Source organism: Nannospalax galili, unplaced genomic scaffold, assembly GCF_000622305.1.
Source record: "Nannospalax galili isolate Female #2095 unplaced genomic scaffold, S.galili_v1.0 scaffold1485, whole genome shotgun sequence".
Taxonomy (NCBI): Eukaryota; Metazoa; Chordata; class Mammalia; order Rodentia; family Spalacidae; genus Nannospalax; species Nannospalax galili.
Window position 1 is genome coordinate 454,930 of NW_008353031.1, and position 24,019 is coordinate 478,948.

Sequence of the window (24,019 nt, forward strand, 5' to 3'; positions counted from 1 at the left end):
ACAGGGATGATTCAATAAATGTAAGTAAATTAACATCATAAATCATATAAATGGGCTCAAAGACAAGAACCAGATTGTCATCTCAATAGATGCAGAGAAGGCCCTTGACAAAATTCAACATGCATTTATGTTCAAAGTCCTAGAGGGAATTGGAATGGAGGGAACATACCTCAACATAATTAAAACCATATATAACAAACCCACAGCCAACATCATTCTAAATGGAGAAAAACTGGAAGCATTCCTATTGAAATCAGGAACCAGACAAGGCTGTCCACTATCTCTACTTCTCTTTAACATAGTACTTGAAACTCTTGCCAGAGCAATAAGACAAGGGAAGGAAATTAAAGGAGTAATGATTGGAGAAGAAGAGATCAAATTAACCCTTTTTGAAGATGATATGATATTATATCTAAGAGATGGCAAAAATTTGACCCCAAAACTCCAAGAAATTATTAACACATTCAGTAAACTGGCAGGTTACAAAATTAACCTACAAGAGTCTGTAGCCTTTCTATATACCTATAACTAGCAATCAGAGAAAGAACACGTGGAAACATTACCCTTCACAACAGCTGCAAATAAATAAATAAATAAATAAAATATCTCAGAATAAACCTGACCAAAGACATTAAAGAGATCTACAAGAAAATTGTAAATCTTTAAAGAAAGAGATTGAGGAAGACATCAGAAGATGGAAGGATCTCCCATGACCATGGATTGGAAGAATAAATATTGTGAAAATGAGCATCCTACCAAAAGTCATTTATAGATTCAACACAATGCCAATCAAAATTTCCATTTCATTTTTCACAGAAATGGAAAAAACTATCCTAAGATTCATATGGAAGCACAAAAGAGCTTGGATAGCCAAAACAACCTTGAGCACTAAGAGCAATGCCAGGGAGATTATGATACCAGGTTTTAAGCTGTGTTACAGAGCTATAGTCATAAAAACAACATGGTACTGGCACAAAAATAGACCCATGGATCAATGGAACAAAATTGAAGACCCAAATATGAGTAAATGCAATTTCAGCCACCTGATATTTGACAAAGGGACCAGGAATATTCACTGGAAGAAAGACAGCATGTTCAGGAAATGGTTCTGGCAAAACTGGATCTCCTCTTGTAGAAGAATGAAACTAAACCCCTAACTTTCACCCTGCACAAATGTCAATTCCAAATGGCTCAAAGACCTCAAAATACAGACTGCAACTGTTAGAAGAAAACATTGGGAAAAACCTACAAGATATGGGTGTAGGAAAGGATTTTCACAACGAGACATCAATTCCTCAGGAAACAATGGCGAGAATTAACAAATGGGACCTCACTAAACTAAAAAGCTTCTGTACATCAAAGGAGGCAATCAAGGCAGCAAACAGAAAACCCACAGAATGGGAGAAAATCTTCACCAGTGAAACATCTGAAAGAGGTTTAATAACCAGAATATATAACGAACTCAAAAAACAGAGAACCAAGACAAGAAGCATCTTAGCCAATCCAATCAAAGGATTGGCTAAGGAGCTAAACAGAGAGTTCTCAAAAGAAGAAATAAAGATGGCTATGAAACATCTTAAAAGATGTTCAGCATCACTAATAATTAGGGAAATGCAAATTAAAACCACTTTAAGATTTCATCTTACCCCAGCAAGCGAGCAAATGATACCAAATGTTGGAGAGGATGTGGGGAAAGGGGAACACTGATCCACTGCTGGTGGGGCTGCAAACTGGTTCAACCCCTATGGAAAGCAGTGTGGAGAGCTCTTAGAAACTACAAATGAACCTACCATTTCACCCAGCAATACACTCCTTGGCATATACCCAATGGTCTCATCCTATTGCATAGACACTTGTACATTGATGTTTGTTGCTGCTCTTTTCACAATAGCTAAGAGAAGGAAGCAACATAAATGTCCCTCAATTGATGAGTGGATAGTGAAATTGTGGTTCATTTATATGATGGAGTTTTACTCAGCAGTAAAGAAAGATGAAATCATGAAATTTGCAGGTAAATGGATGGAACTAGAAACTGTTATACTAAGTGAAGTAACGCAGACTCAGAAAAAAAAATAGACATACGTTCTCCCTCATATGTGGATCCTAGAACCAGGCCCTGATAAGTGAGTATGTAACCAGACATAACTACTGGAACCAGGATAATGGAAAGGAAACAGGGAGGTAAAGGAAAAGAAAGAACCTGAAAGAAAAAAAATTGTAGGAAACAGGCCTTAAAGAGGGAGATATGGATAAAAATTGGGTTAGTTTAAGGGATGGGGGAGGGAAGGATATACAAAGAACCTAGGGGATAAAGGGAAAGAAGGAGCTCAAGAGATGTAGGACCATAGGTGAAGGGTATTATTAAGGGAGAAAGGTAAGAAATGGGGACACCTTAAGGGTGAAAACCATGATGGAGGGGTGAGACAATCCAAGAGACAAACAATGCCTAGCTAGTTTTGAAAATCATAGGGAACCATATTAGTCCTACAACCTACTGACAATTATACATAGCAGATCAAGAAATATATGTCTAGGTAACGTTTATCTGAGAACAACTGGTCTTTGGAGAACAACTGGTCTTTGCCCAAGATTTATCCACATAACACACAGTAATTAAAAGTACCAGACTGGTGGAACTAACTTTCCAGACATACTATGAGGCCTATACAATTTTTTTCAGAGGGACATAAAGGACACTTTTTGCTCCTTACCCTCCTAGGTCGACTAGTTCCAGGGGACTATGAGCAGCTCGCAAAATGTCCTCTAATGGTGGTGGGTCACCATCTTCTTGATCAAGGAAGCCGAGGAGACCCCACCAGATGGACTTGAAACCAATTTCCAGTTTACAAAGAGGAGGGTCAACACAGAGGAATAATTTCCTCTATGTTTCCAAGAGAAGCCAACCATGGTCGGGCAGAAACTTATACTTATCTTCACATAGGCGGAACTGGTAAAAGAAAGGAGCCAGGGGCTCTGCCCAAGCCCATGTGACCCCTGAGGCACAGATCCTCAAAGGACCTTAAGAATGAAAATAAATTGGTGTATCTGAGCCAACTGTATGGCCCTAAACACCCACAAGGAATGTATAACCAAAGAATAAAGGGGTCAATATAGTTTCTTAAGAGTCCATATGCATAGCTAAAGGCTATGTAACAAGCAACAATGCCAGACAGGTGATACCTTCTTTTGAGTTGTTGGCCAGGGTGGTCAAAGTGACTTCCAGATAGTAACCCAGCATAGAACTGGGAAAATGAACAGCAGACCCCAATCATATTTAAAGGAATATTGATAACTGATTACCACTAGATGAGGAACAGCTGACCTTCCTAAAGCAAAGACCTCTAGATAGGCTGACTAGATTCACCAGAAGGTCAAGTAGGGGGAATGTCTGGGGGTACCAACAACAGAGCAGACAGTAGCAGGGATATCAGAGTATAAGGGCTCTAGTGGGGGGAGGGAACCTATGGGAGGGTGCTATCTGGGAAGTGGTTGTATAGTTGAAAGAGATGGTTCGGGATGTTCTGTGTGGTACACACACACATACACAATCAAAATCAACAAATTTAAAAAATGTATTATTTTTTAAGAAGAAGCATGGAAATTTATGTCATGCTAATTAGTAGTGGTGATAAACAATACCATTGAAACCTGCCCGATGACTTTATAGACATACACAGACACCAAGGATCTAAGTGCAACCGATTATGAGTAGTATTTATCAGATACATACAGATTAGAGATGCATGCGTCAACATCTCCATGTTAATAGCCAAAACAATGAGTCTTTCTGCAAGGAACAATATATTCTAAAATGAAATGGAGATCTTTTTTAAAGGTTAAAAACTCATTCAATTTTATGTCTTACAGGGCTTATACTGAGTTCAATAATATATAACTATATTAATTCAACTGTGAACCTAGAAACTTGCACCCACTTGTGAAAGAGATGTACTGTTGCTCTGGAGTGTATTACTGAATATGCTAAAGCTGTAGTGAAAAGCTTCTAATCATGGAGTTATTAAAAATTTTTTAAAATGACTAAAAAATAATAATTCTTCAAAGCATAAAAATTTGCTCCTTAATAATTAGTAGATGTGAAAAACGTTATCATTGAAATCTACCTGACAACTTTATATCCATGCTCAGATGCTAAGGAGTTCAGAAAGTAACTGACTATGACTAGTAATAATGTCAATTGCATTAAAAATGAAATTTTCTGCATGAAACCCTGTATTTTAATAATGAAATGGAGATCTTTTTTAAAAGTTAAAATGTCATTTAATTTCATGTCTTATAGGGTTTATACTGAGTACAATATTGTACAACTAATAATTCAACTGTAAACCTAAAAATGTACAGCCAATTTTGTAAGAGATACATACTAGTTCTCAAAATTGTTATTGAATATGTCAATGCTGATGTAATGAAATTCTCCAAGTATATGGTTATTAAATAAATAATTTAAAGAAAAAGACAATTAACTGCCCCTCTCCCAGTAGTTATCATTCACCATTAGTTCCTCAGCTAATGTTGGGTCTTCTAACCCGTTTCCCCTTCTCCTGTCTGGTTTGAGCTCACATGGGTCTGGTGCATGTTGTTACCATTGCTATAAGTTTATATAAGTATCTTCCCAGTTGTCTTGAAAGCTCTACTTCCTTGTAATCATCTACCATCTCTGGCTATTACTATTTGTCTGCCCCTCTTCCACAATGGTCCCTGAGACATAGTTGGCAGAGATTCAGTACTGACGCTTTTTTGGAATCAAGATGTACTAAATTCTCCTGTACAGGAAAATGACTTCACATCATAGCTTATAGTTAATGATAAGTGATTTGTAATAAATTTCATTTGGGGACAGTTGGTTTTGAGGAATGCCTGTTGTTCTAGCTACTCAACTGGCTAGAGTGGGAGGTTTGCTGCTTTGAGGTTGATTTAGGCTATGTAGTAAGATGCCAAGTCAAAACAGAAAAAAAATGGGATCAGGACTTGAAAATGCATGTAACCAAGATAGACACCAAATGAGAAAAATGCATATGAAAAAAATAGTTGATGTCACTGATCATCAAGTACATTAAGTAAAATTACATTAATATATGACCTCACATGGGCACTCAGGAGGAAGAGGCAGGCAAATGTCTCTAAGATCAAAGCCAGCCTGGTTCACATAGTGACTTCCAGGTGATATGGGACTAGAGAGAGCCTGTCAAACACACACACACACACACACACACACACACACACACACAAATATGTGATGAGTATGGGCAAGAGTATGTAGAAATTAGGAATATTGTACATGAGCAAAGGTAAATGGAATATTTACTACAGAGTCTTATACAGTAGGGTTTCAAGTCATTAAAGATAGGATAACCATATGACCCAGCAAACCCACTTCTGGGTATTTACTCAAAAGACTTGAAATCAGAATCTAGAAGAGACAGTATTCCCACATTTTTTGCAGAACTTTACACAACAGCCAAGTTGTTTCTTAATTTTCATAGGCAAATAAAATGTGGTATATGCACATAGAGAAAAGTTAGAAAAGAATATTTCAACCTTAAAACATACTCTGCAGTACGTGGTAATGTAACCTGAATCTGTTGATATTATACTAAATGAAATAAGCCAATCACATAAAGAAATCTGCATAAGTCAACTTATGTGAGATACATGATATAGTCAATGTCCATATAATCAAAGTTGAATGTTTCTGTCAGACTGGAAGGTTAAAGTAATGAAAATTATCACCTATTATGGTTTTAATACAAAATGTCTCCTACAGATCTGCTTGTTGAATTCTGGGTTCCCTGGTGCTGCTATTTGGGGATGTTCAGGAAATTTTAGGAGGTGGGGCTATTTGGATGAAGTCTGTAACTTCAGGTATGCCCTTGGAGACTATATGTTGCCCTCATCTGTTTATATATTCCCTTTCTCTATTCATCATCTGCCATGAAACAAATAATTTCCTCCATCACACAAATTCCCACCACATTTATACTTTGACCAAAAGCATGGGATCAGAAGCCACTGACTGAATGGTCAGAAAACATGAATCAAAATAACTTTTTCTTCCTTGCTCAGCATAATGGCGCATGACTTTCATGCCAGCTACTCATAGGCTGAGAAAGACTGCAAATTTGAAGCTGGTCTGGGCTGATAATTAGACGAAGGTCAGTTTCGGTAGCTTAACCAGACCCTGCTTCAAAACAAAAAACAATTTAAAAGATCTGATGATATGCCTCAGTTGTAGAGTGATTACTTAGTGTATGCAAGGCTCTGAGTTCAGTTCTCAGGAACGCTGAAATAAAGCAAAACAAAATAAAATTGTATTCCTTTAAATTATTCTCTCTGATAATTTGATAACAAAATTGCAAAAACAATTGTCAGAAAATTTGCACAATAGAAATTGGGTCATTGCTTTCATTACATCTGACTGGCTGGTTTCTAAGTCCCTGGAAAGATTTTTTGGGAAAGAATTTGGAAGACTTAGGGGATAACAGATGGAGAAATCCTGTATTGTAAAAGCATTGCTTAATGGATAATTTTTTAAAAGCTCAATTTAATGGCCATACTATGTAGAAGCCAGCATCCACCAATTAGATTCTTGTCAGTTAAACATGAAAGATTTATAAAAAAATTGACCACATTCCGAGCAGTAAAGCATATTCCAAAAATTTTCAAAGGATCGAAATCACGTAGATTTTAATCTTTGGTAATAATGCAACTGAGTCAATAACAATAAGGAAAAAACTTTTGGACATTTAAGAACTTTCTTCTTTATAATTCATGAGACAAAGGAAAATAAGAATGGAAATTTTACAATACTCTTAAAAATAATAAAGGTGCTATATATTACATTTTTAATAATTCTTTGAGAACATCATATGATGTATTTTGATCATATTCACCCACAACTCCTCTCCTTAACTCCTTCCAAATACCCCTATCTTTCTACTTCCCCTAATTTTGTGATTTGTTTTTTAAATTTAATAACCCATCGACTCCAATTTGTACTGCCCATATACTGCTGGGAGTGGAACCATCCACTGGAGCATGATCAATCTACCTTTCACAGAAGCCACATCCTTAAAGAAAACTGACTCTCCTTCCACAGAATGTGTCAACTGTTTATAGGTCTTCAGTTAAGAATGGGGGCTCATGAGCCCCTTCCCTCTCCATGTTACAATGTTGCCCAGCCTGATCCTGTGTAGGTCCTATGCAGGCAAGCATGGCAGCTGTGAGTTCATGAGTGCAGTGGTTCTGTCATGTGTAGACAACATTACTTTCCTCTTTTTAAAAAATTTATCTTTTATGAGGGTTCAGACTAAAATGTCAAAAGAACTGCAGATAATAAGGATTGCATCCATAATCTTTCAGATAAAATTCAAGACTCCATCAGAAGTTGGACTAGAGGCCATGCATGCTACATTCTGGCAAAAAATTTGAGTATGTTTTGCCTATAACCTAAGACCTTTTTAAAAATATAATTTATTGATAATCATGCATGCATATAAAGTGTTTTGATCAAATCTATGCCCACTCCCTCCCCTCCAACTCCTCCCATATCTCTCCATCACTTTTTTCTGATAATTTCATATACTCTTTCTCTTCTTTGATTTATTTATTTTTTTATGGGGCTTTGGGTTACTCTAACATTCCCTCTTCTGAAGAGGTAACCCTAAAATCTTTTAAGATTACATAAAAGCTCCCAAATATTTTCAACATTTTTGGCCTTTAGAACAGAGTATGTTGCTAAGAGGCCCAAGGTTTTAGCCAAGAAACTGGCTACTTTTCTTTGGGGGTCTCTTTACCCTACCTGCCTAGCCAATTCGTACTTCCTATTCTTATCACACCATCCTCTGAAGAGGTTATCCAAATTGCCAATAGGGAATTGGGACACAGACCACTCTGGCTTCTTCCATGCTGAACAGGGATGCAGGGTGAGGTAATTGGAATACCCCTTCAATGGGTCTATCTAAAAGACTCCCAAATTGCATAACTCTTATCTGTAGGGGGAAAGGAAAGTCCTTGATTGGTGAATAGGAGATGTGAAGGAGAAGTAAAGGCAAGAATAATTAGCATTATAACTTCTAGACAGACAGGGAACTAGAAAAACGTCAGAACAGGGCAATTTTCAAAAGTTCATATGATAGTCCATTGGAATTTCCTGACAAGGGCTTACAAAAGCGTTCCTCTATTGGGTTCCTCCTCATTTCTCTTTTGTCTGCCAAGGCTGGGCTTGAGTGTGATGGATTCAGAATTTGCTTTCAGGCATTTTGATAGCTGTTGGAGTAGTTAGAATCAGTGTCAGTTCCCTCTCAAAGGGTTCACCACATGGAGACAGGATCCTGGTGCTCTCAGGCAGTCCCCTGCATTCTCAGCCCCTAAACCAGAGGGAGGCCAGAACCAGCACTCTCTGGCAGTCTGCTGAGATCACAGCCACTGCACCAATGGAGGTCAGAACCCAGTCTCTCAGCACAACCTAAGACCTTGGGGGATACTAAATTTAAAAGTAATGACTTAGGTGTCTTTGGGAGATCACTCAGTTGGTAAAGTACTTGCAAGTATAAGGATCACTTAAAAAATGGCTGCAGTGGTCAACATCTGTAACAACAGCACTAGGGACAGAGGAGGGAGATAAACAGATTTCTAGATTTTGCTGGGCAGGTAGCCAGATTATCCAAGTCTGTAAGCTTTATGTTTACAGACAGAGATTGTCTCCCCCCCAAAAAAAAAGAAGAAAAGAAGAAAGTCATTGAGAAAGACCTTTATCATTAACTTCTGTCCTCTGCAAATGCACACACACACACACACACACACACACACACACACACAAACACTTGCATGCACGCATGCACATACAAAGTAATAACTATCATGTACAATGTATATGTGGATATAAATGCTCAGATTTAAAAATAGTAATACAAAATTTCTCTAAATCCATTATCGTTTTCATCTGGAGCTTAGTTTCAACTTTGCCAGGATGGGTTTGTGGAATGACATTGGTAATCTCTCTCTGTTTGGTCTCCTCAGGGTTCTGCTTCAGGTGAACTCACTTTCCTTATAAGCATCTTGGCAGATATGAGCATTATTAGGAAGTTTATGTTCAGTATACTATAAATCCTATTGAGACTGTAAAGGCTTATTATAAGATTACTAAATCCATTTCATGATAAAATAGTTTTGAATTTACACTATGAAATAAACTACAAGTATACTCCATTGCTAGCTTCTGTTTCTGTGCACTGTAGGAACACATTTTTCACAAATTCTGATTTGTGGAACACATTCCCACAAATCATGACCTGGTAGCTTTGTGTAGCTTTTATACTAGAGCAAAGTCTATGACATATCTGGCTGGCACACAAAACTGGCTGTCAAGGCAATAGTGTCAAATGCTTTTCTTGCTACTATCCATGACCAGAATGGGTTAGGAAGTTGATATCTAAAAATTTTTCACTATATCTATAAATGTCCTACATGTTGTCCTTGAAAGGGGGGGATCTGAAAAGAGGTTGGAAAAATACTGGTTATCATTGTTTGTCTATCAGATTTAGCCATTTGTTACAATTCCGAAGAGCATCTGAAACATAAATCACACACTATCAGATAGGTTAAAATAGAAAGCACATCTAAAACATGCAGTGTAGCTGATTTTTACTAAAATGTTAGCAATGACACTTTACTAAAAGTGGAAAATATAGAATAAATGCTAAACTAGTCAAGAGGTCAGGACAACAGGCATAAAAACTAGAACTGTCTTAAGAAAACGGAGACATACAATATTTCTAATATAATGTACCAACATGATATTACATAGTATCAGCAAAGGGAAAGTATAGTGAGTGATTCTGCCTTAAAGTCATGCATACTAGAAGTGTTGTTTGACCTAGGCTTAGAAAATGACTAATAATTAGATTTTGAATATGAGTTTTCAAAAAATATAAATGAGAGTTTGTAAAAGAAGCAGAAATTAGACTAGTGTCCTTCCAGGGCTTTGTAGATGGTTGGATGTGTATAAATAAATATTGAGACCATGAAGCTGGCAGGTTGGTTGGGTGCATATTTTAGAGGTTTTAAATGTAATGCCAGAGTTTTCACTTTAAAATTAAACTCCAAGTTCCTAGCAAAATGACTCAGTGGTTAAGTGGTTAAGTGTTCTTGCAGAGGACACAGGTTAGGTTGCCAGCACCCACAGGGTGGCTAACCTCTGACTATAATTCCAGTTCTAGGGATTCTGTCACCGTCTTCTGATCTCTGAGGGCATTGCACAACACAGGTACACTTATATACATGCAGACAATGCACTTGTACACATAAAATTAAAAAAAATATTTTTTAAATAAATTAAACCCCAAACATCAAGTAATTTTAAACAGTAGCATGACGTGTATTTTGTGGTTCAGACAGCCAGTCAAGGCAGTAAAACAGAGAAAGTTTTGGAAGGATAATGAAGTGAGTGGCTAGTTGACTTACTGGGGCACTAACAATAATGAGGATACGAACAAAGGCAGTGGTATCCTGCAGTCCTTTAAGGCTGGCAGGCTTCAACCTCTCCTCACTAAGGCATCTATTTCTTTGAGAATTTTAACAGTAGAAGTTATGAGCCTTACTATTTTGTATTACCCAGCAGGAACTGATTCTTAATGGAGAGGTCAAAGAGTGAAGAGTGCACAAAATGCTCTGTCAAAATCAAGTATTCTGTGGGCAAATGACAGCATGATACCCCCTGATATCTTCCCTGTGGAACTGAAGTGGAATGAGACAGGCAGATTACAAATTTAAGCGAGGAATATAGAGGCTGACTGCCGGGAAGCAAGGACAGCACCAGGACAGCATGAGGTGCTGGTGTCAGACTTAAGTAGGTCTGATTAAGCACAAGTGCTTTGGAGATGCTAAAACCAAGAAGCAAGGTGGCAGAAATACAAAGCATGGACAGATCATGAAATAGACGTTGTAAGGCTGCTGAAAGCAGTTTGATGATTACAAAGTTGCTATGCGACCTACATTTCAGCTATATTCGTGAAATGCATTTCACTGTTTGCAATTGTTGGTGAAGACTTTCATTTTCTGTGTCTCATCCTTTTGTTACTGATTTCTCTCTTTCAATAAACAACTGCTATTTACTCAAAAGTGGATAGGAATGGATTAGAGGCAGCATAAAGGAGCACTGATCAAAACTTCACAAAAAATGACAATGCATCGCTATTTTCTAGGCTGTCTTGGTTTGTGTTTATTAAACATAATTTTTAAGAGTATCCATCTTAAAATATCTTAGCTTTGGTAAATAAACTATATTATTACCCAAACAAAATCTTGGCTCTATGTAGATATTTGCTAATAAAATAGTTCATATATATTTGGAGCAATGAAGACCATACAATTAAAACTTCTCAAGGAAAATGAAGTGCTAAAGTATTTATTCTCATCTTCATTTGATGATATACCACAACTAGGGCAAGACTCATGGGCCAGAAAAATGTGTTACTAAAGAAGGATTCTTAACACTGAGTTTGGAAGGATGAATGGAATTTAAGCACAAGAATCCAAAACATCATGCAAGGAGAAGGAAGTTTTGGTGGCAGAAAGCAGCAGCAGTGAGTGCGTGCATGCGTGCATGTGTGCTTGTGTGTGCATATGTGTGTTTTGTGCACATTTGTATGTGTGCATGAGCACACATGCACAATGTGTATGTATGAATATTTCCCTGAATGAACATGAAGATGCATGTGAGAAATTAGATTAATGTGCTTTACATGTGGTCTTTAGTAGACTGTCCTAGGCTGAGTGAAGGAGTGAATGAGTGAATGAGTGAATGAGTGAATGAATAGATTTCCAGGAAAGAGGAATTTTGGTGGCACTGAAGTAGCAGCCTCTGACCTGCAGGTCACGTTTGTCCTATAGTAGTAGATAACTAGCCGGTAGTTCATTAACATCCTTTAAACTGTGTGCTTATTGTAAAAATTATACAGTTCCTCATTTCTAATACCATAAGAAAATTATCTGGTCTCTCTCTTGGGTAAAATGGCCAAAGGAAAGCCTGTTTTCTACCTTTACTCTTTTTGAGAGCAGGGCGACCTTTGATGGAGTACCTGACTCAAAATCAGGAAAACAATTAGACTAAGATTAAAAAAAAAAAACAACTATACAGCAAGAATAATGTATAGATAAATGTTTTCTTTTTCCTCCAACACATCTATCTATATATGTATTTTCAATCATGATTTAATAATAAACTGCTAACTGTTTGCTACTTACCAAATATGCTACTCATCTCCCTTCAAACACGGGGGTATAGGTCACATTTCCATCTAGTTATATGAATTTGAAGAAATCAGCTGACTTTCTGAACCTCTGTACTTACTTATAAAAAGGAAGGGTAGAGCATATTTCATACAGGTGTGAGGATTAAATAAGCTCATGCTTTTAAAAGCAATAAATGGGGGTTCTCAGTACTAATCAGGATGTCAGAAAAACATTTCCACTATAAACTTTCCCATTTTGGAAGATCTGTAAACATGTGCATTACAAAAGCTGTCCATGAGACTGATTGGCATTGTTTGATGTGAATCACAGTGTACTATGCTCAACATAAACTTACTTTAATAAGGAGATTTTGTACTCAAACAGTAGTAGCAATTTCTGTTCATCATAAAAGTCTACTATGAAGGAGATTTATTAAAGTCATAATAAAGTATACAATGTTTCTAAAGCTTTAATATGCCCTACAAACACAATATATATGGAATATCAATTTTACTAACAAAACTTCGATAAAAATTCCCAATAAATGAAGGTAAAAAACTGGTACACACTTTGAAATCATGGATACTCACATCCCTACATACTTTTTCACATTAGAGTACACAGATTCCAATCACAGTGACTGTTTTAACAGAAAGCACTCTGTGTTACTAATTTAGAGAAACTCGTTAACTGTCAACTACCATTAGCAAGAATGGAGGCTTAACAGTCTCTGGCATCTTATTTCTACTTCATAAAAAAAATATATATAGGAAAAAAATCAGTACTCTAAATAGTAAAAACCTTTAACTGGTAATTGATTTATAGAAAGAAGTCATTTATGTTCACCAATTATAGCATCATTTCTTATTTCTTCAATTTTTATCATTGTCTTTTTCAAAAGATATGATTAAAGCAATAATTCATACATATTCACTTTTGGATATCTCTCTCACATAAGCTTGGGCTCTATGATACAAATCATTTCAATAGTCACTTACACAGGACACATGCTCTGTTGTGCTAGCTCCATAACTAGTATTCCTTCTTCACACAGATGGAATGTTAATAGGCATGAGTTGAGTTAGTGGAATTTTTAAAGAATATGGAAGTAAAGGATACATTAGATAACATTCTCAAAGAGATAATGTGTTAGCAAGGATAATTAAAAACTGGATTTACATTTTCAAGTTTTCAATCATTTTTTCCAATCACAACACTAAAATTTCTTTTATAATACAGGATATATTTAACCATTTATCATTGCAATAGAAACAAAAAGGAAACTAACCTACAACAATGCTAATTATTTTCAATGAATGATATCTTATGATTAAAGAATTTTATTTTTTCAATGATATATATGAATATGCATTTAATATCTTTAACAAAAACTATAACTGGTAAAAACTGTGGGGTGTAGTGTTACTTAACCCTCCCCACATCTGACATTGCTATCAGGCTTAGGAAGCTTAGACTAGATAATCCTAGGACACATGGGAGGGCCTAATACTAGTTTCCTACTAAGTAGTTATCATATTAACCTGACTCCTAATGACTTATGGCTATAGTCACAGATTAATGCATCTCTCAACTCTCACTTGATAATGACAACAGAGGTAGATTAACACAGAAACCCACAACTGGCGAATGTGCACAGAACCAGAGGCTGCAGAATGCTTATCCCTAAATGGGACACCTATATCAAACTTCTGCATCCCAAGGCTCAAGGATAATTCCAGAAGAGAGAGCATGAAGGTTGTGAAAGCCAGAGGTGATGTCTTACTATAAGGAAATGGAGTTTTTCAGACGGCCTGTCAGTTAATCATATAAACTCACAGCAATGGTGACAGCGTGCACAAGTCCCATGCAAGCTCAAACCAGATAAAAATCACAACATAGTAATGGGAAGTGAGTAGGAACCCAAACCAAACTTAAGGAACTTTTGGAAACTTAGGGGGAAAATAAACTTTCTTTCAAGGACAGGAATCTTGGAAGGTTTAACAGGTTCCAGTGGGTAGACAGACCCCACACTGAAGGATAATTGGGGACCCAATTATGAGGTTGCTTTATGTGTGTTTGGGAATAGGGAATAAATGAATGTTTTGTGGTGTGTGTGTGTGTGTGTGTGTGTGTGTGTGTGTGTTTGTTGTATTCATATGAGTGTGCTGATACACATGAGCAAGTGCATGCATTTGAACGCCAGAACAGGACTTTGGCTATCTTGCTGTGCTGTTCTCCACCTTATTGGCTTAAACAGAGTCTCTCACTAAATTGCAAGTTCAACATTCCAGCCAAGATGGCTGGCCATCGAGTTCACAGGATGCTTCTGTCTGCATTCCCCAATACTGAGGTTACAGACAAATGCAGTCATGCCACACAGGCTTTTTATGTGGAGACGGGGGATTCACATTCAGGCTCTCACACTTCCAGAATAAGCACACTTATCCACAGAGCTATCTCCCTAGCTCATGTTTCTCTTTTACAATGACAACTATTTATTTCTTCTCTAGGTACAAAACTATCACACTTTAAAATATTGCATTTTATGGTATTTCAGCTTGAGTATATCTAATTTGAATAAATGCTTCAAATGTGAAAAAATCTACACCTGACCTCATGTAATTAGTTTCAGTGAAAATGCAGGTGCATAAGACTATTCTAAAAATTATGTCCAAACTGTATTTCTACAGAGCATATGAAACATAAATGAATTTTCTTTTATCTCATTATCAAGATATTTTAGCTAATTAAGTGCAAATATCTCCAAACTCATAAACATCAAAAATGTGAAACACTTCTTTCCCCAAGCATTTAAATGAGGGGTGCTCAACATGCACAAGCCTTTGTGATATAGTTATTTCATTAGCTGAGTTATTTTAAGGCCATTTTTATTTAAGGATAATTGTTGTGACAATGGGAAAGACCCAACAATTAAAACACAAAATTAACTGCATTTCTTTTTCCCAAGTATATTTACCTTACCTGATGTGAAACAGGAAAATCATAAACAATATTTAAGATCATGAATATTTAAAAATTAAAGTATTGAAGACTAAATTTAACAGGATTCATTACATTGCATTCTTTTTTGCATTTAAAAAATTGAAAGAAAGACTCACTTGAAAACTGAATTGCAAATCCAGATTTGCTGATATAAAAATCTGTGTCAAACTGGATAGTTACTACATTGAGAGTACTATGAATTCCTTCGGGAATAAGAGATCCACTAATTTCCTTTAAGAGCATCTCGTTTTCCGGTGGACCATCCCAAACTCGGAGTATGTCATGCGATGCTTCTGTATCAAAAGCAAGAAACTGCAGGCTGTGGGGAAATCATATATCACTGATTATTTCAAATAAAGAATAGAAAAATTTTCGCAAAGGAACAGAACAAATATGAATTGTGACTTTTCTTTCTCTCCTCTACTTTTTCTGAGATTAAAAAATGAGTTGTGCAAATAACATATAAATCTTAAAGAATGTAGTACAGTTACATATGCACTTCAGCAGCATAATTTACTTCTTTAAAATATGGCAAAAATAATATTATATCATCTTTGCAAGTTACATAATTTTTTAAAGTGCTCATTCTTTTCAGTGTTTGTGAAATTTAGCTGTTATAACAAAAGTTGATATTTATGGGAGACCTATGCTCCAGCTACTCTGCAAAATGCATTACAAACATTTTCTTTATTTAATCATTATAATGAACTAATGGAGCAAGAACCATTTTTATCTCAATTTTACAAATGTGGTGAGTGGATTAAACAATTGCCTGAAGGGTGACTGAGTCATGTACTGAATTCAATTGTCTGAGTCCACAATGCGTATTTTTACCACTGCTTCATATTGAAGCTGTTCTACTTTATGTCTAACACAGACAGAATTATCATCTGTTACTTTTTGTGCCAAGTGAAAAACTTAGCACTTCAATTGCATGAACATGTTTGATTCTATATGAATGGCTCATGATTGATATGTAAGTTGACTATCAACTATTGTTCTTTAGTTAAAAATGCAACATAAACAAGACCCATGAAAACTCAAGCCAGATAAAAACCCAGCATAGAACTGGGGAAATGGGCAAGAAGCCCCATCCATAGCTGAGGATCTGTTGGTAGCTGATCACTGCTCTGTGAGGGAGAGTTGGTCTTTAAGGGAGAGACTCTAGATAGGCTGACCAGGTTCAGGTGAATGAACTCATACCGAGGGATATCTAGGGACACAAACTTGACTAGATAGGCCTTAATATATATGACAGGATGCACAAAATATGGTGGGTGGGTTATCAAATAGGAGAAGGGTTCTACATATAATTAAGGTGTATAAAATGCACAAAAATTCAATAAAATATATTGGGAAGAAATTAACAAAAATATGCTTTAGCATTGCTGAATTTAGTATTTTAAAGTTTACTAGCTTTAATACTTAGACAAATTAATGCATGATCTAGACTAAAAATAAAAAGTTGAGGAAAGATCCACCATAGTCTAGTTTGAGTTTTTCACATTGCCTTGCAAAAGCAATATAGTAGTTCATGCCTCCTCCAGCAGTTCCCTGGAGTCGACAATTGTGGAGCTTGTTGAGAATTCGATTTACATCAAGTCACAGTTTTTAGGTTCCAAAGTTATTTTGACTTACAATGGAGTAACTAGTTCATATGCCAAGGAGGAGTGGTTCAGTAACCCAAACCCAGCCAAAGCCCAAAAGCAAAACTGGGACTGAGAGCTTTGATAGCCTGTAAACTTGACATGTGGACTTAGAAGGCAGTGGTTTTAGACTTACATAGGTGACCACAACATGAAGATATATGAGTTTCCTACCAAAACTCAGTGGGAAAGGGAAATCAAACACAGGGAAAGGATCAGAAAGCAGGTATTTTGGTAATATGTCCAAGACTAGGGAAGACACGGGATGCTTAGTCCTGTTCCATTTCTATTTCTTCCTTATCTTAGTGAGGTCTCATTTAATGACTTGCACAATTTTGTATATTGATCAAAATGATGGATCCTGTATCTTAAACCATAATGATTTGAAAGAACAAAGATCACAAGAAACATAAAAAATACTCTGAATTGTTGTGCCCCAATATAATCATGAAAACTTTGCACAGGGGTTGTATGAATTACTCTAGCAGCCTATGAATCAGCACATGGAAGGCCATGTTGACCCTTACAAAGGGTAAGCATGTTGAAAATTCTTGATGTTAACTGATAATGTATATAATGGCTGATCAGGAAAATCTGATTTCATAATAATTTGAAGAAAGTGAAATCTACTTACCTGACAATGTTTCCTGGATCTACCTCAATCATCCACATGCAGCGTAGATTATTATCATATGGAAAGGGATAACCAGGGGATAAGATTCTTCCTGATGACTCGCCTTTGAAACGACCTCCACATTCAGCTAATGAAATATAATGAAATTTCAAGTCATAATTTAATAACAATCTTTTCAAAGAAATCTACAAATTTCTCATGAGTATTTTCACATTAAGCTAAATAAAACATGCATGCTTCATCTTAGAGAAAGTAAAGATCTGAATAGACTTTCTTAGATGAATGTTTTTCTTGAAACAGGAAATATATAGTACAATAAAGTAGCACAGACTTGAGTCAGATCACTGAAAAAACTATAAAACAAACCAATTTTTGGAACAAAAAAGGGACACACTCAAAACCCACAGCTTGACTTCAAAACATTTCAAGACGTGTTGTTAAATAATGATAATTTTAAAAGGGAAGCAGATGGTAAGTTGCTCCGTGCTAGCGAATCATAGGGTGAATAATTCATTTTGTACCCCGCCTTTGAGAAAAACTCGCCTTGTTGTGGTCCCTCAGGCATTCTAAATTTAATTGTCCTTTTATTCCTCTTTAACTGTCTCTAAATTATTTTCTCTTTTAAGATCTCAAAAGTCAAAGTGGCATTTTTATTGGATTTCTTACTTGGTTTTGATTAAAAGTGGGTCTAATTTTCATACAATTCATTAAATTAAAAATGTAAGCATTGTCGGGGCTGGAGAGATGGCTCAGCAGTTAAGAGCACTGACTGCTCTTGCAGAGGACTAGGGTTCGATTCCCAGCACCCACATGAACTGTCCTTATCTCCAGTTCCAGGGGAATCTGAAGCCCTCTTCTGACCTCTGTGGCATTGCAGGAACGGGTGCACTCATATACATGCAGGCAATACACTTAATCACATAAAATAAAAATAATAAAAAAAAATCCAGTTCCAGGAATCTGAAGCCCTCTTCTGACCTCTGTGGCATTGCAGGAACGGGTGCACTCATATACATGCAGGCAATACACTTAATCACATAAAATAAAAATAATAAAAAAAAATTTTAAATGTGAGTATTGCTACATAATTAAAATTTTATTTTTTGAGAGTTTTACTCTCCATTTTATACTATTTGTTACTACTGTGATATCAAAGGGACTTTACATTAGTGAAATAAACAACTTAGGAAGAACATTCTATATTAGATAAAAGAGTAAGTATAGTAGGAACTATATTGATATACAGAGCAAACTCCAGAAACATGGAAACTATCACAATAAATTGTATATTTAAAATTTCTACAGGTTATTCTTAAGGGTAAACCAATACATTTTCCTTTTAAATTAAATATTTGATGAAATGCTTATATTTAGTTTTCTGTTCTTTGAATTGTATCTCTTACACAGATTTCAGTTTTGTTTCTGTTTAACACTATTATTAGTGTTATTATAAAAAGGCCAGAGATATTTATTATTCTGAAGAGATCTAGTAACACTACTGTAAGTTTATAATCTCCATATATACAGAGTTATTTCAAAGATCTAGACATGATGTTGAAATACAATGATGTTTAGTTTTGTAAAAGTGTCAACTTGGCTAAGCTGTAGTGCCTAGTTATTTAGTTCAGTCGGCGCTAAGGTAGCTATGTATGCATATAATATATTTTTTATGTATAATCAGTTTAATTTAGTAAAGAGGTTTACCCTGAATAAAGTGCACATAATCACATCAGTTGGATGGTCTCAAGAAAAAATCTATTTTTAAAAAATATTTTTATTTATTATTTTTATTTTATGTGTATGCATGTATTGCCTGCATGTAGGTAAGTGCACCTGTCTCGTGCAATGCCCACAGAGGAGAGAGAGGTTGTCAGATACCCTGGAACTGGATTTACAGACAGTTGTTAGCTGCCATGTGGGTGCTGGGATTCAAACTGGGGTCTTCTGCAAGAACAGCCAGTGTTCTTAACCGTTGCGTCATCTCTCCAGTCCCGAGAAAAACTACTTTTTAAGAAAAGAAGATTTTGCTTTCAAAACTGAAGCACCAATTCCTGTTTCAATTTGTTACTTGTTGATCAACTCTATGGTTTTTGGACAAGTTAATGCATAGAATTTCATGAACAAATTCCTAAAAATAAAGAAATGTCTTCAGTTGCTGTGGGGAGGTTCTTTTGGCTCTGTGTCTTTGGAGAACCTTGACTGATATACCCACAGAAGCCTAGGGAATATTGTTTTGCACTGCAACTTTAAAATAGGTGCTATTTAGGTAAAATAGTATTAATTTTTGTTTAGTATATTTGTCCCTATCATTTTGTTTAGATAAAACTTTATTGGGAAATCTACAACCATACCGTTCGTGGATATTTATTTTCCATCCTCTCCTTAGGATTTATCACTATTTTAAGCATGTATTTATTATTTTGAAAACAGTATTGATATTTTATTTTTCTAGATTATCTTTTATGCAGTTTTTGTTTTGTATGCAATATTGTGTCTTGAACTTAGTACAGATTTTTTCTACCTATTTCTTTGCTGTAAATATGACTTTGTGCTTTCACCTAAACTAAGCTGTTATGCTATGACTCAGCACTTGGTTTCACAGTCTAAATATGTGTGTTTCCAGGATAAAGAAAAAGTAAAAACATTTAAAGAAGGAATACACATTAATAACTCTCCAGATACGATTCTTCACGAATTAGATTTGTTTGCTCTCTTCAACCCCAGCACTTGGGAGGCAGAGGCAGGCAAAACTCTGTGAGATCAAGTCCAGTCTGGTCTCCATAGTAAGTTCCAGGCTACCTATAGCTTCAGGGAGATCCTGTCTCAAAAAGACACACACACACACACACACACACATACACACACACACAAATAGGTTCGTTTGATTCATATGGAATTTTAAGAAAAATCAATGCCTAGAAAATACCCAAGTAATTAAGCAAAAGTTTTGTATTTGGCAAAGCCAAAAAAAATGCATAGCCATTATACATTTTATTTTATTTTACTTTTAATATTTTAATTTATTATTTTTATTTTATGTGTATGAGTGTATTGCCTGCATGTATGTGAGTACACCCGTGTCGTGCAGTGCTGCAGAGGTCAGAAGAGTGTGTTGGATTCCCCTGGAACTGGAGTTAAGGATGGTTTGTAGCCGTCATGTGGTTGCTGGGAATTGAACCCGGGTCCTCTGCAAGAGCAATCAGTGCTCTTAACCGCTGAGCCATCACTCCAGCCCCAGTCATTACACATTTTACTAAGTTAATCAGCAGAAGAAAACCATAGCTTTCATCCGATAGTAAAGGTATTAGTTGTCAGCAGAGAGACCAGTGTAAACAGCATTTCGTATTCTAAGACCATGGAAATTTTATAGCTGTTGAACTTGATGATCCATGATTAAAGATTTTTAGTAATATATTTGCTAATTTTATTTCATATGTATGCATGTTTTGTCTGAATGTATGTAAGTCCACCATGTGCATACAAGGTCCCACAGAGGCCAGAAGAGTGTGTCTGATCCCCTAAAACCGGAGCTATCAATGGTTGTTAACCTCTGGAAAAACTGCAAGTATCCTTAATTGCAGAGCCATCTCTCTAGCTCCCATCATTAACAAATTTGACATAACCTTGTAATTATCATGTCATGATATTACTTGGACATAAAATGCATTGGTTTTTTACAAGCACAATTCAAAATTTCTTATCTCAGATCAAATAACTTTCCATTTAAGATCATTTTAGAAAATGTTTTGAGGGCTGGAGAGTGAATAAGAGCACTGGCTGCTCTTGAAGATCACACAGGTTTGGTTCCCAGCACAACTGTCAGCTAACAACTGTCTGTTACTTCAGTTCCAGGGGATCCAATGCCCTCTTCTCACCTCCACGGGCACTGCGTGACATGGGTGCACTTACATATATGCAGGCAATATACTCATACACATAAAATAAAAATAATAAATAAAATTAAGAAAATATTTCATCTCTGCTGAACATACCCTAAAAATCCAAAAATATATGTTTAATTTTAAGGGTAGCATATCAAATCAATATTTATAATTTTATTGTTTCCTGACTTTTTTTGAGACAGTATTTCCTTGTAGCACCAATGACTGATCTTGATCTCACAGAGATCCTCTGCCTCGGCCCCCCAAATGCTGTGATTAAAGGTGTGCACCACAATACAAGACTGTTTTATGATTTTTAAAGCCCTAAATGTTTTAGGACTATATTTCATATTAATATCAAAGAAGACAATATCAGTGATAATTATTCCCTGGTACATTTTTCATAATCCATGACAGTGGTTTGATCATTGGCCATAGTCCAGATCCTTAAATTTTGGTGATTAACATTGATTATTGTGTTAGGTATTAGCTTCATAATCTATCCAAAATTAACATGCTTTCTGAAATTAAAGGACTGTGATTACAGATGGTATAAATAAAAGCATGTTTGTCACTGTGTGAGCCAATGTTTCAATAAATCAGCAGAGGTCTATGTACATCAAAACACCCTGAAATTAGTTGCAATATATTATGCAGCTGGTAAAAAATTAAAATGACAGAAATTTTCCACTTGCTAAATAAAGTTCATGTCTCCATGGTTATTAAACATGTATGGAATTGTATGAATTAAATCTCAATAAATCTGGTTTTTAAAAATATTTTATTTATTATTTTTATTTTATGTGACTGAGTGCATTGCCTGCATGTATGTGAGTGTAATGCTGGGGCTGTCAAAAAGAAGGTTTCAGATTCCCCTGGAAGTGGAGTTAAGGACGGTCGTAGCTGCAATGTCGGTGCTGGGAAACGAACCCCCATCCTCTGAAAGAGCAGTCAGTGCTCTTAACCACTGAGCCAAACTCTCCAGCCCCAATAAATCTGTTTTTAAAAGGTGCACCTCAATTTTATCAACATTGATCTGAAGCAATGCCTTTGATTCTTCATAAATGCAGTCATGAACAGCTTGACAATCCTGTTTATATCCCCTACTAGGGATTTAGGGTTTTATTACAATGTCATTTTCTTTTGTTGTCCTGGTATTTCAAACAGAAAATATTTGATTTTTATTTCTTCTTATGGTCTTTTTGAGACAGGGTTTCTTTGTAGCCCCAGCTAGCCAGGAATCTCTGTATAGACCAGGCTGGCCTCAATGTCACAGAGTGCCACCTGCCTCTCCCTCCCTAGTGCTGGAATTAAATACATGCACCACCAAGTCTGGCTCCTAGATCATCTTTTGAGCGTGAAGGACAACAACAGCAAAATGTCTGTAGAGATACTTGGGTATTTGTTCTCTCTCCCCCTATGTTCACTTATTATCTGATCTTCAATAACTGGAATAAAAAAATCCAACCAACCCAAAAAATAAATAAAGTGATGATTCTTTAGCTTCATGGAGACATTATATCTTATCCAAGATTTTCATATAACTTTTCATAGTGCAATTAACTTCCATGCTATCATATATAAAAAAGCAGCAAAATTTCTTATATTTTTTTCCAAAAAGATTAATACACAAAAGGATGTTTTTGTTTCATTTTGTTTTTGTTGAGACTAGATTCTTGTGTTTACTTTGATTCTGTAGCATGCAATGATTTTGTAAATTAATATAAAGCTAATAAATGAGATTGCATAAAATATATATAATAAAAACAAATATTTCAGTGAGTTAAATTTTATATAAAAAGCAGAAATATAATGACTTCATATACCTTATAAAAGTATACATTGGTCAGATTATGAAAAGAAGCCTTATATTTCACATGGATTTTCTTTGGATAAATTTAAACTCATTAATTCATTAACTTCTTTATTTTTGAGTTGTATGTGCAAAGAATCACTTGAAACATTGGGCATTTTATGTATTGATGTATTAACATTTCACAGACATAGCTAATGAAAATCTAAAAGAGCATCTTACCAATACAGGAAGGCAGAGGATAGTCCCAAGCCCTTCTCTCTCCAGTCATGCACTTGAGAAGGCTGCTTCCATGGAGAGTATAGCCCGGATTGCAGCCATAAATGATTGTGCTGCCAGCAAAGTGGCCTTGGTCACTGATCTTGTATCCAAACTGTGGAATACCAGGGTCTTCACAATGTGAAAGTTCAAAACCTTGAAATATGAATTGATTAAAAGAAAAAGTCAAAAGGAATTTGAGTTTATATAAATTGTTTCTTTCATTTATCACTTCAAATGTGAATACATGTTTTTCCACCTTGGCTATGACTATCATATTTAACTTTATTATCACATAATAATCACAGAGAGTTTTTCTTGAACACTATTTTATGGTATTTTTTAAATTTACTGGTGATGGGAAAAAATGCTAGCATAGTAATGAGGAAGTGGGTAAAACAGTCCAACCTTATTTAAGGAAATTTTGTTAATGATTCACTGCTAGGAGGAGCAGAGACAATTTCTTTCAAGCATGGGACTCTTGGTGGGTTAACCAGGTTCAAATGAATGGTTCCACACTGAAGAACATTGGGGA

General features: G+C 35.8%; 1 protein-coding gene across 1 annotated transcript in view; it reads right to left on the reverse strand.

Moving 5' to 3' along the window:
- LOC103747790 (CUB and sushi domain-containing protein 3) overlaps positions 1-24,019 on the reverse strand; it is a 473,923-nt gene that overhangs the window by 315,456 nt on the left and 134,448 nt on the right. The window contains exons 13-15 of the mRNA XM_008850327.1: positions 23,449-23,640; positions 17,533-17,659; positions 15,369-15,571 (exon numbers count right to left, since the gene is read on the reverse strand). Of these exons, the coding sequence (XP_008848549.1) occupies positions 15,369-15,571; positions 17,533-17,659; positions 23,449-23,640 (522 nt within the window). The remainder of the gene's footprint in view (positions 1-15,368; positions 15,572-17,532; positions 17,660-23,448; positions 23,641-24,019) is intronic.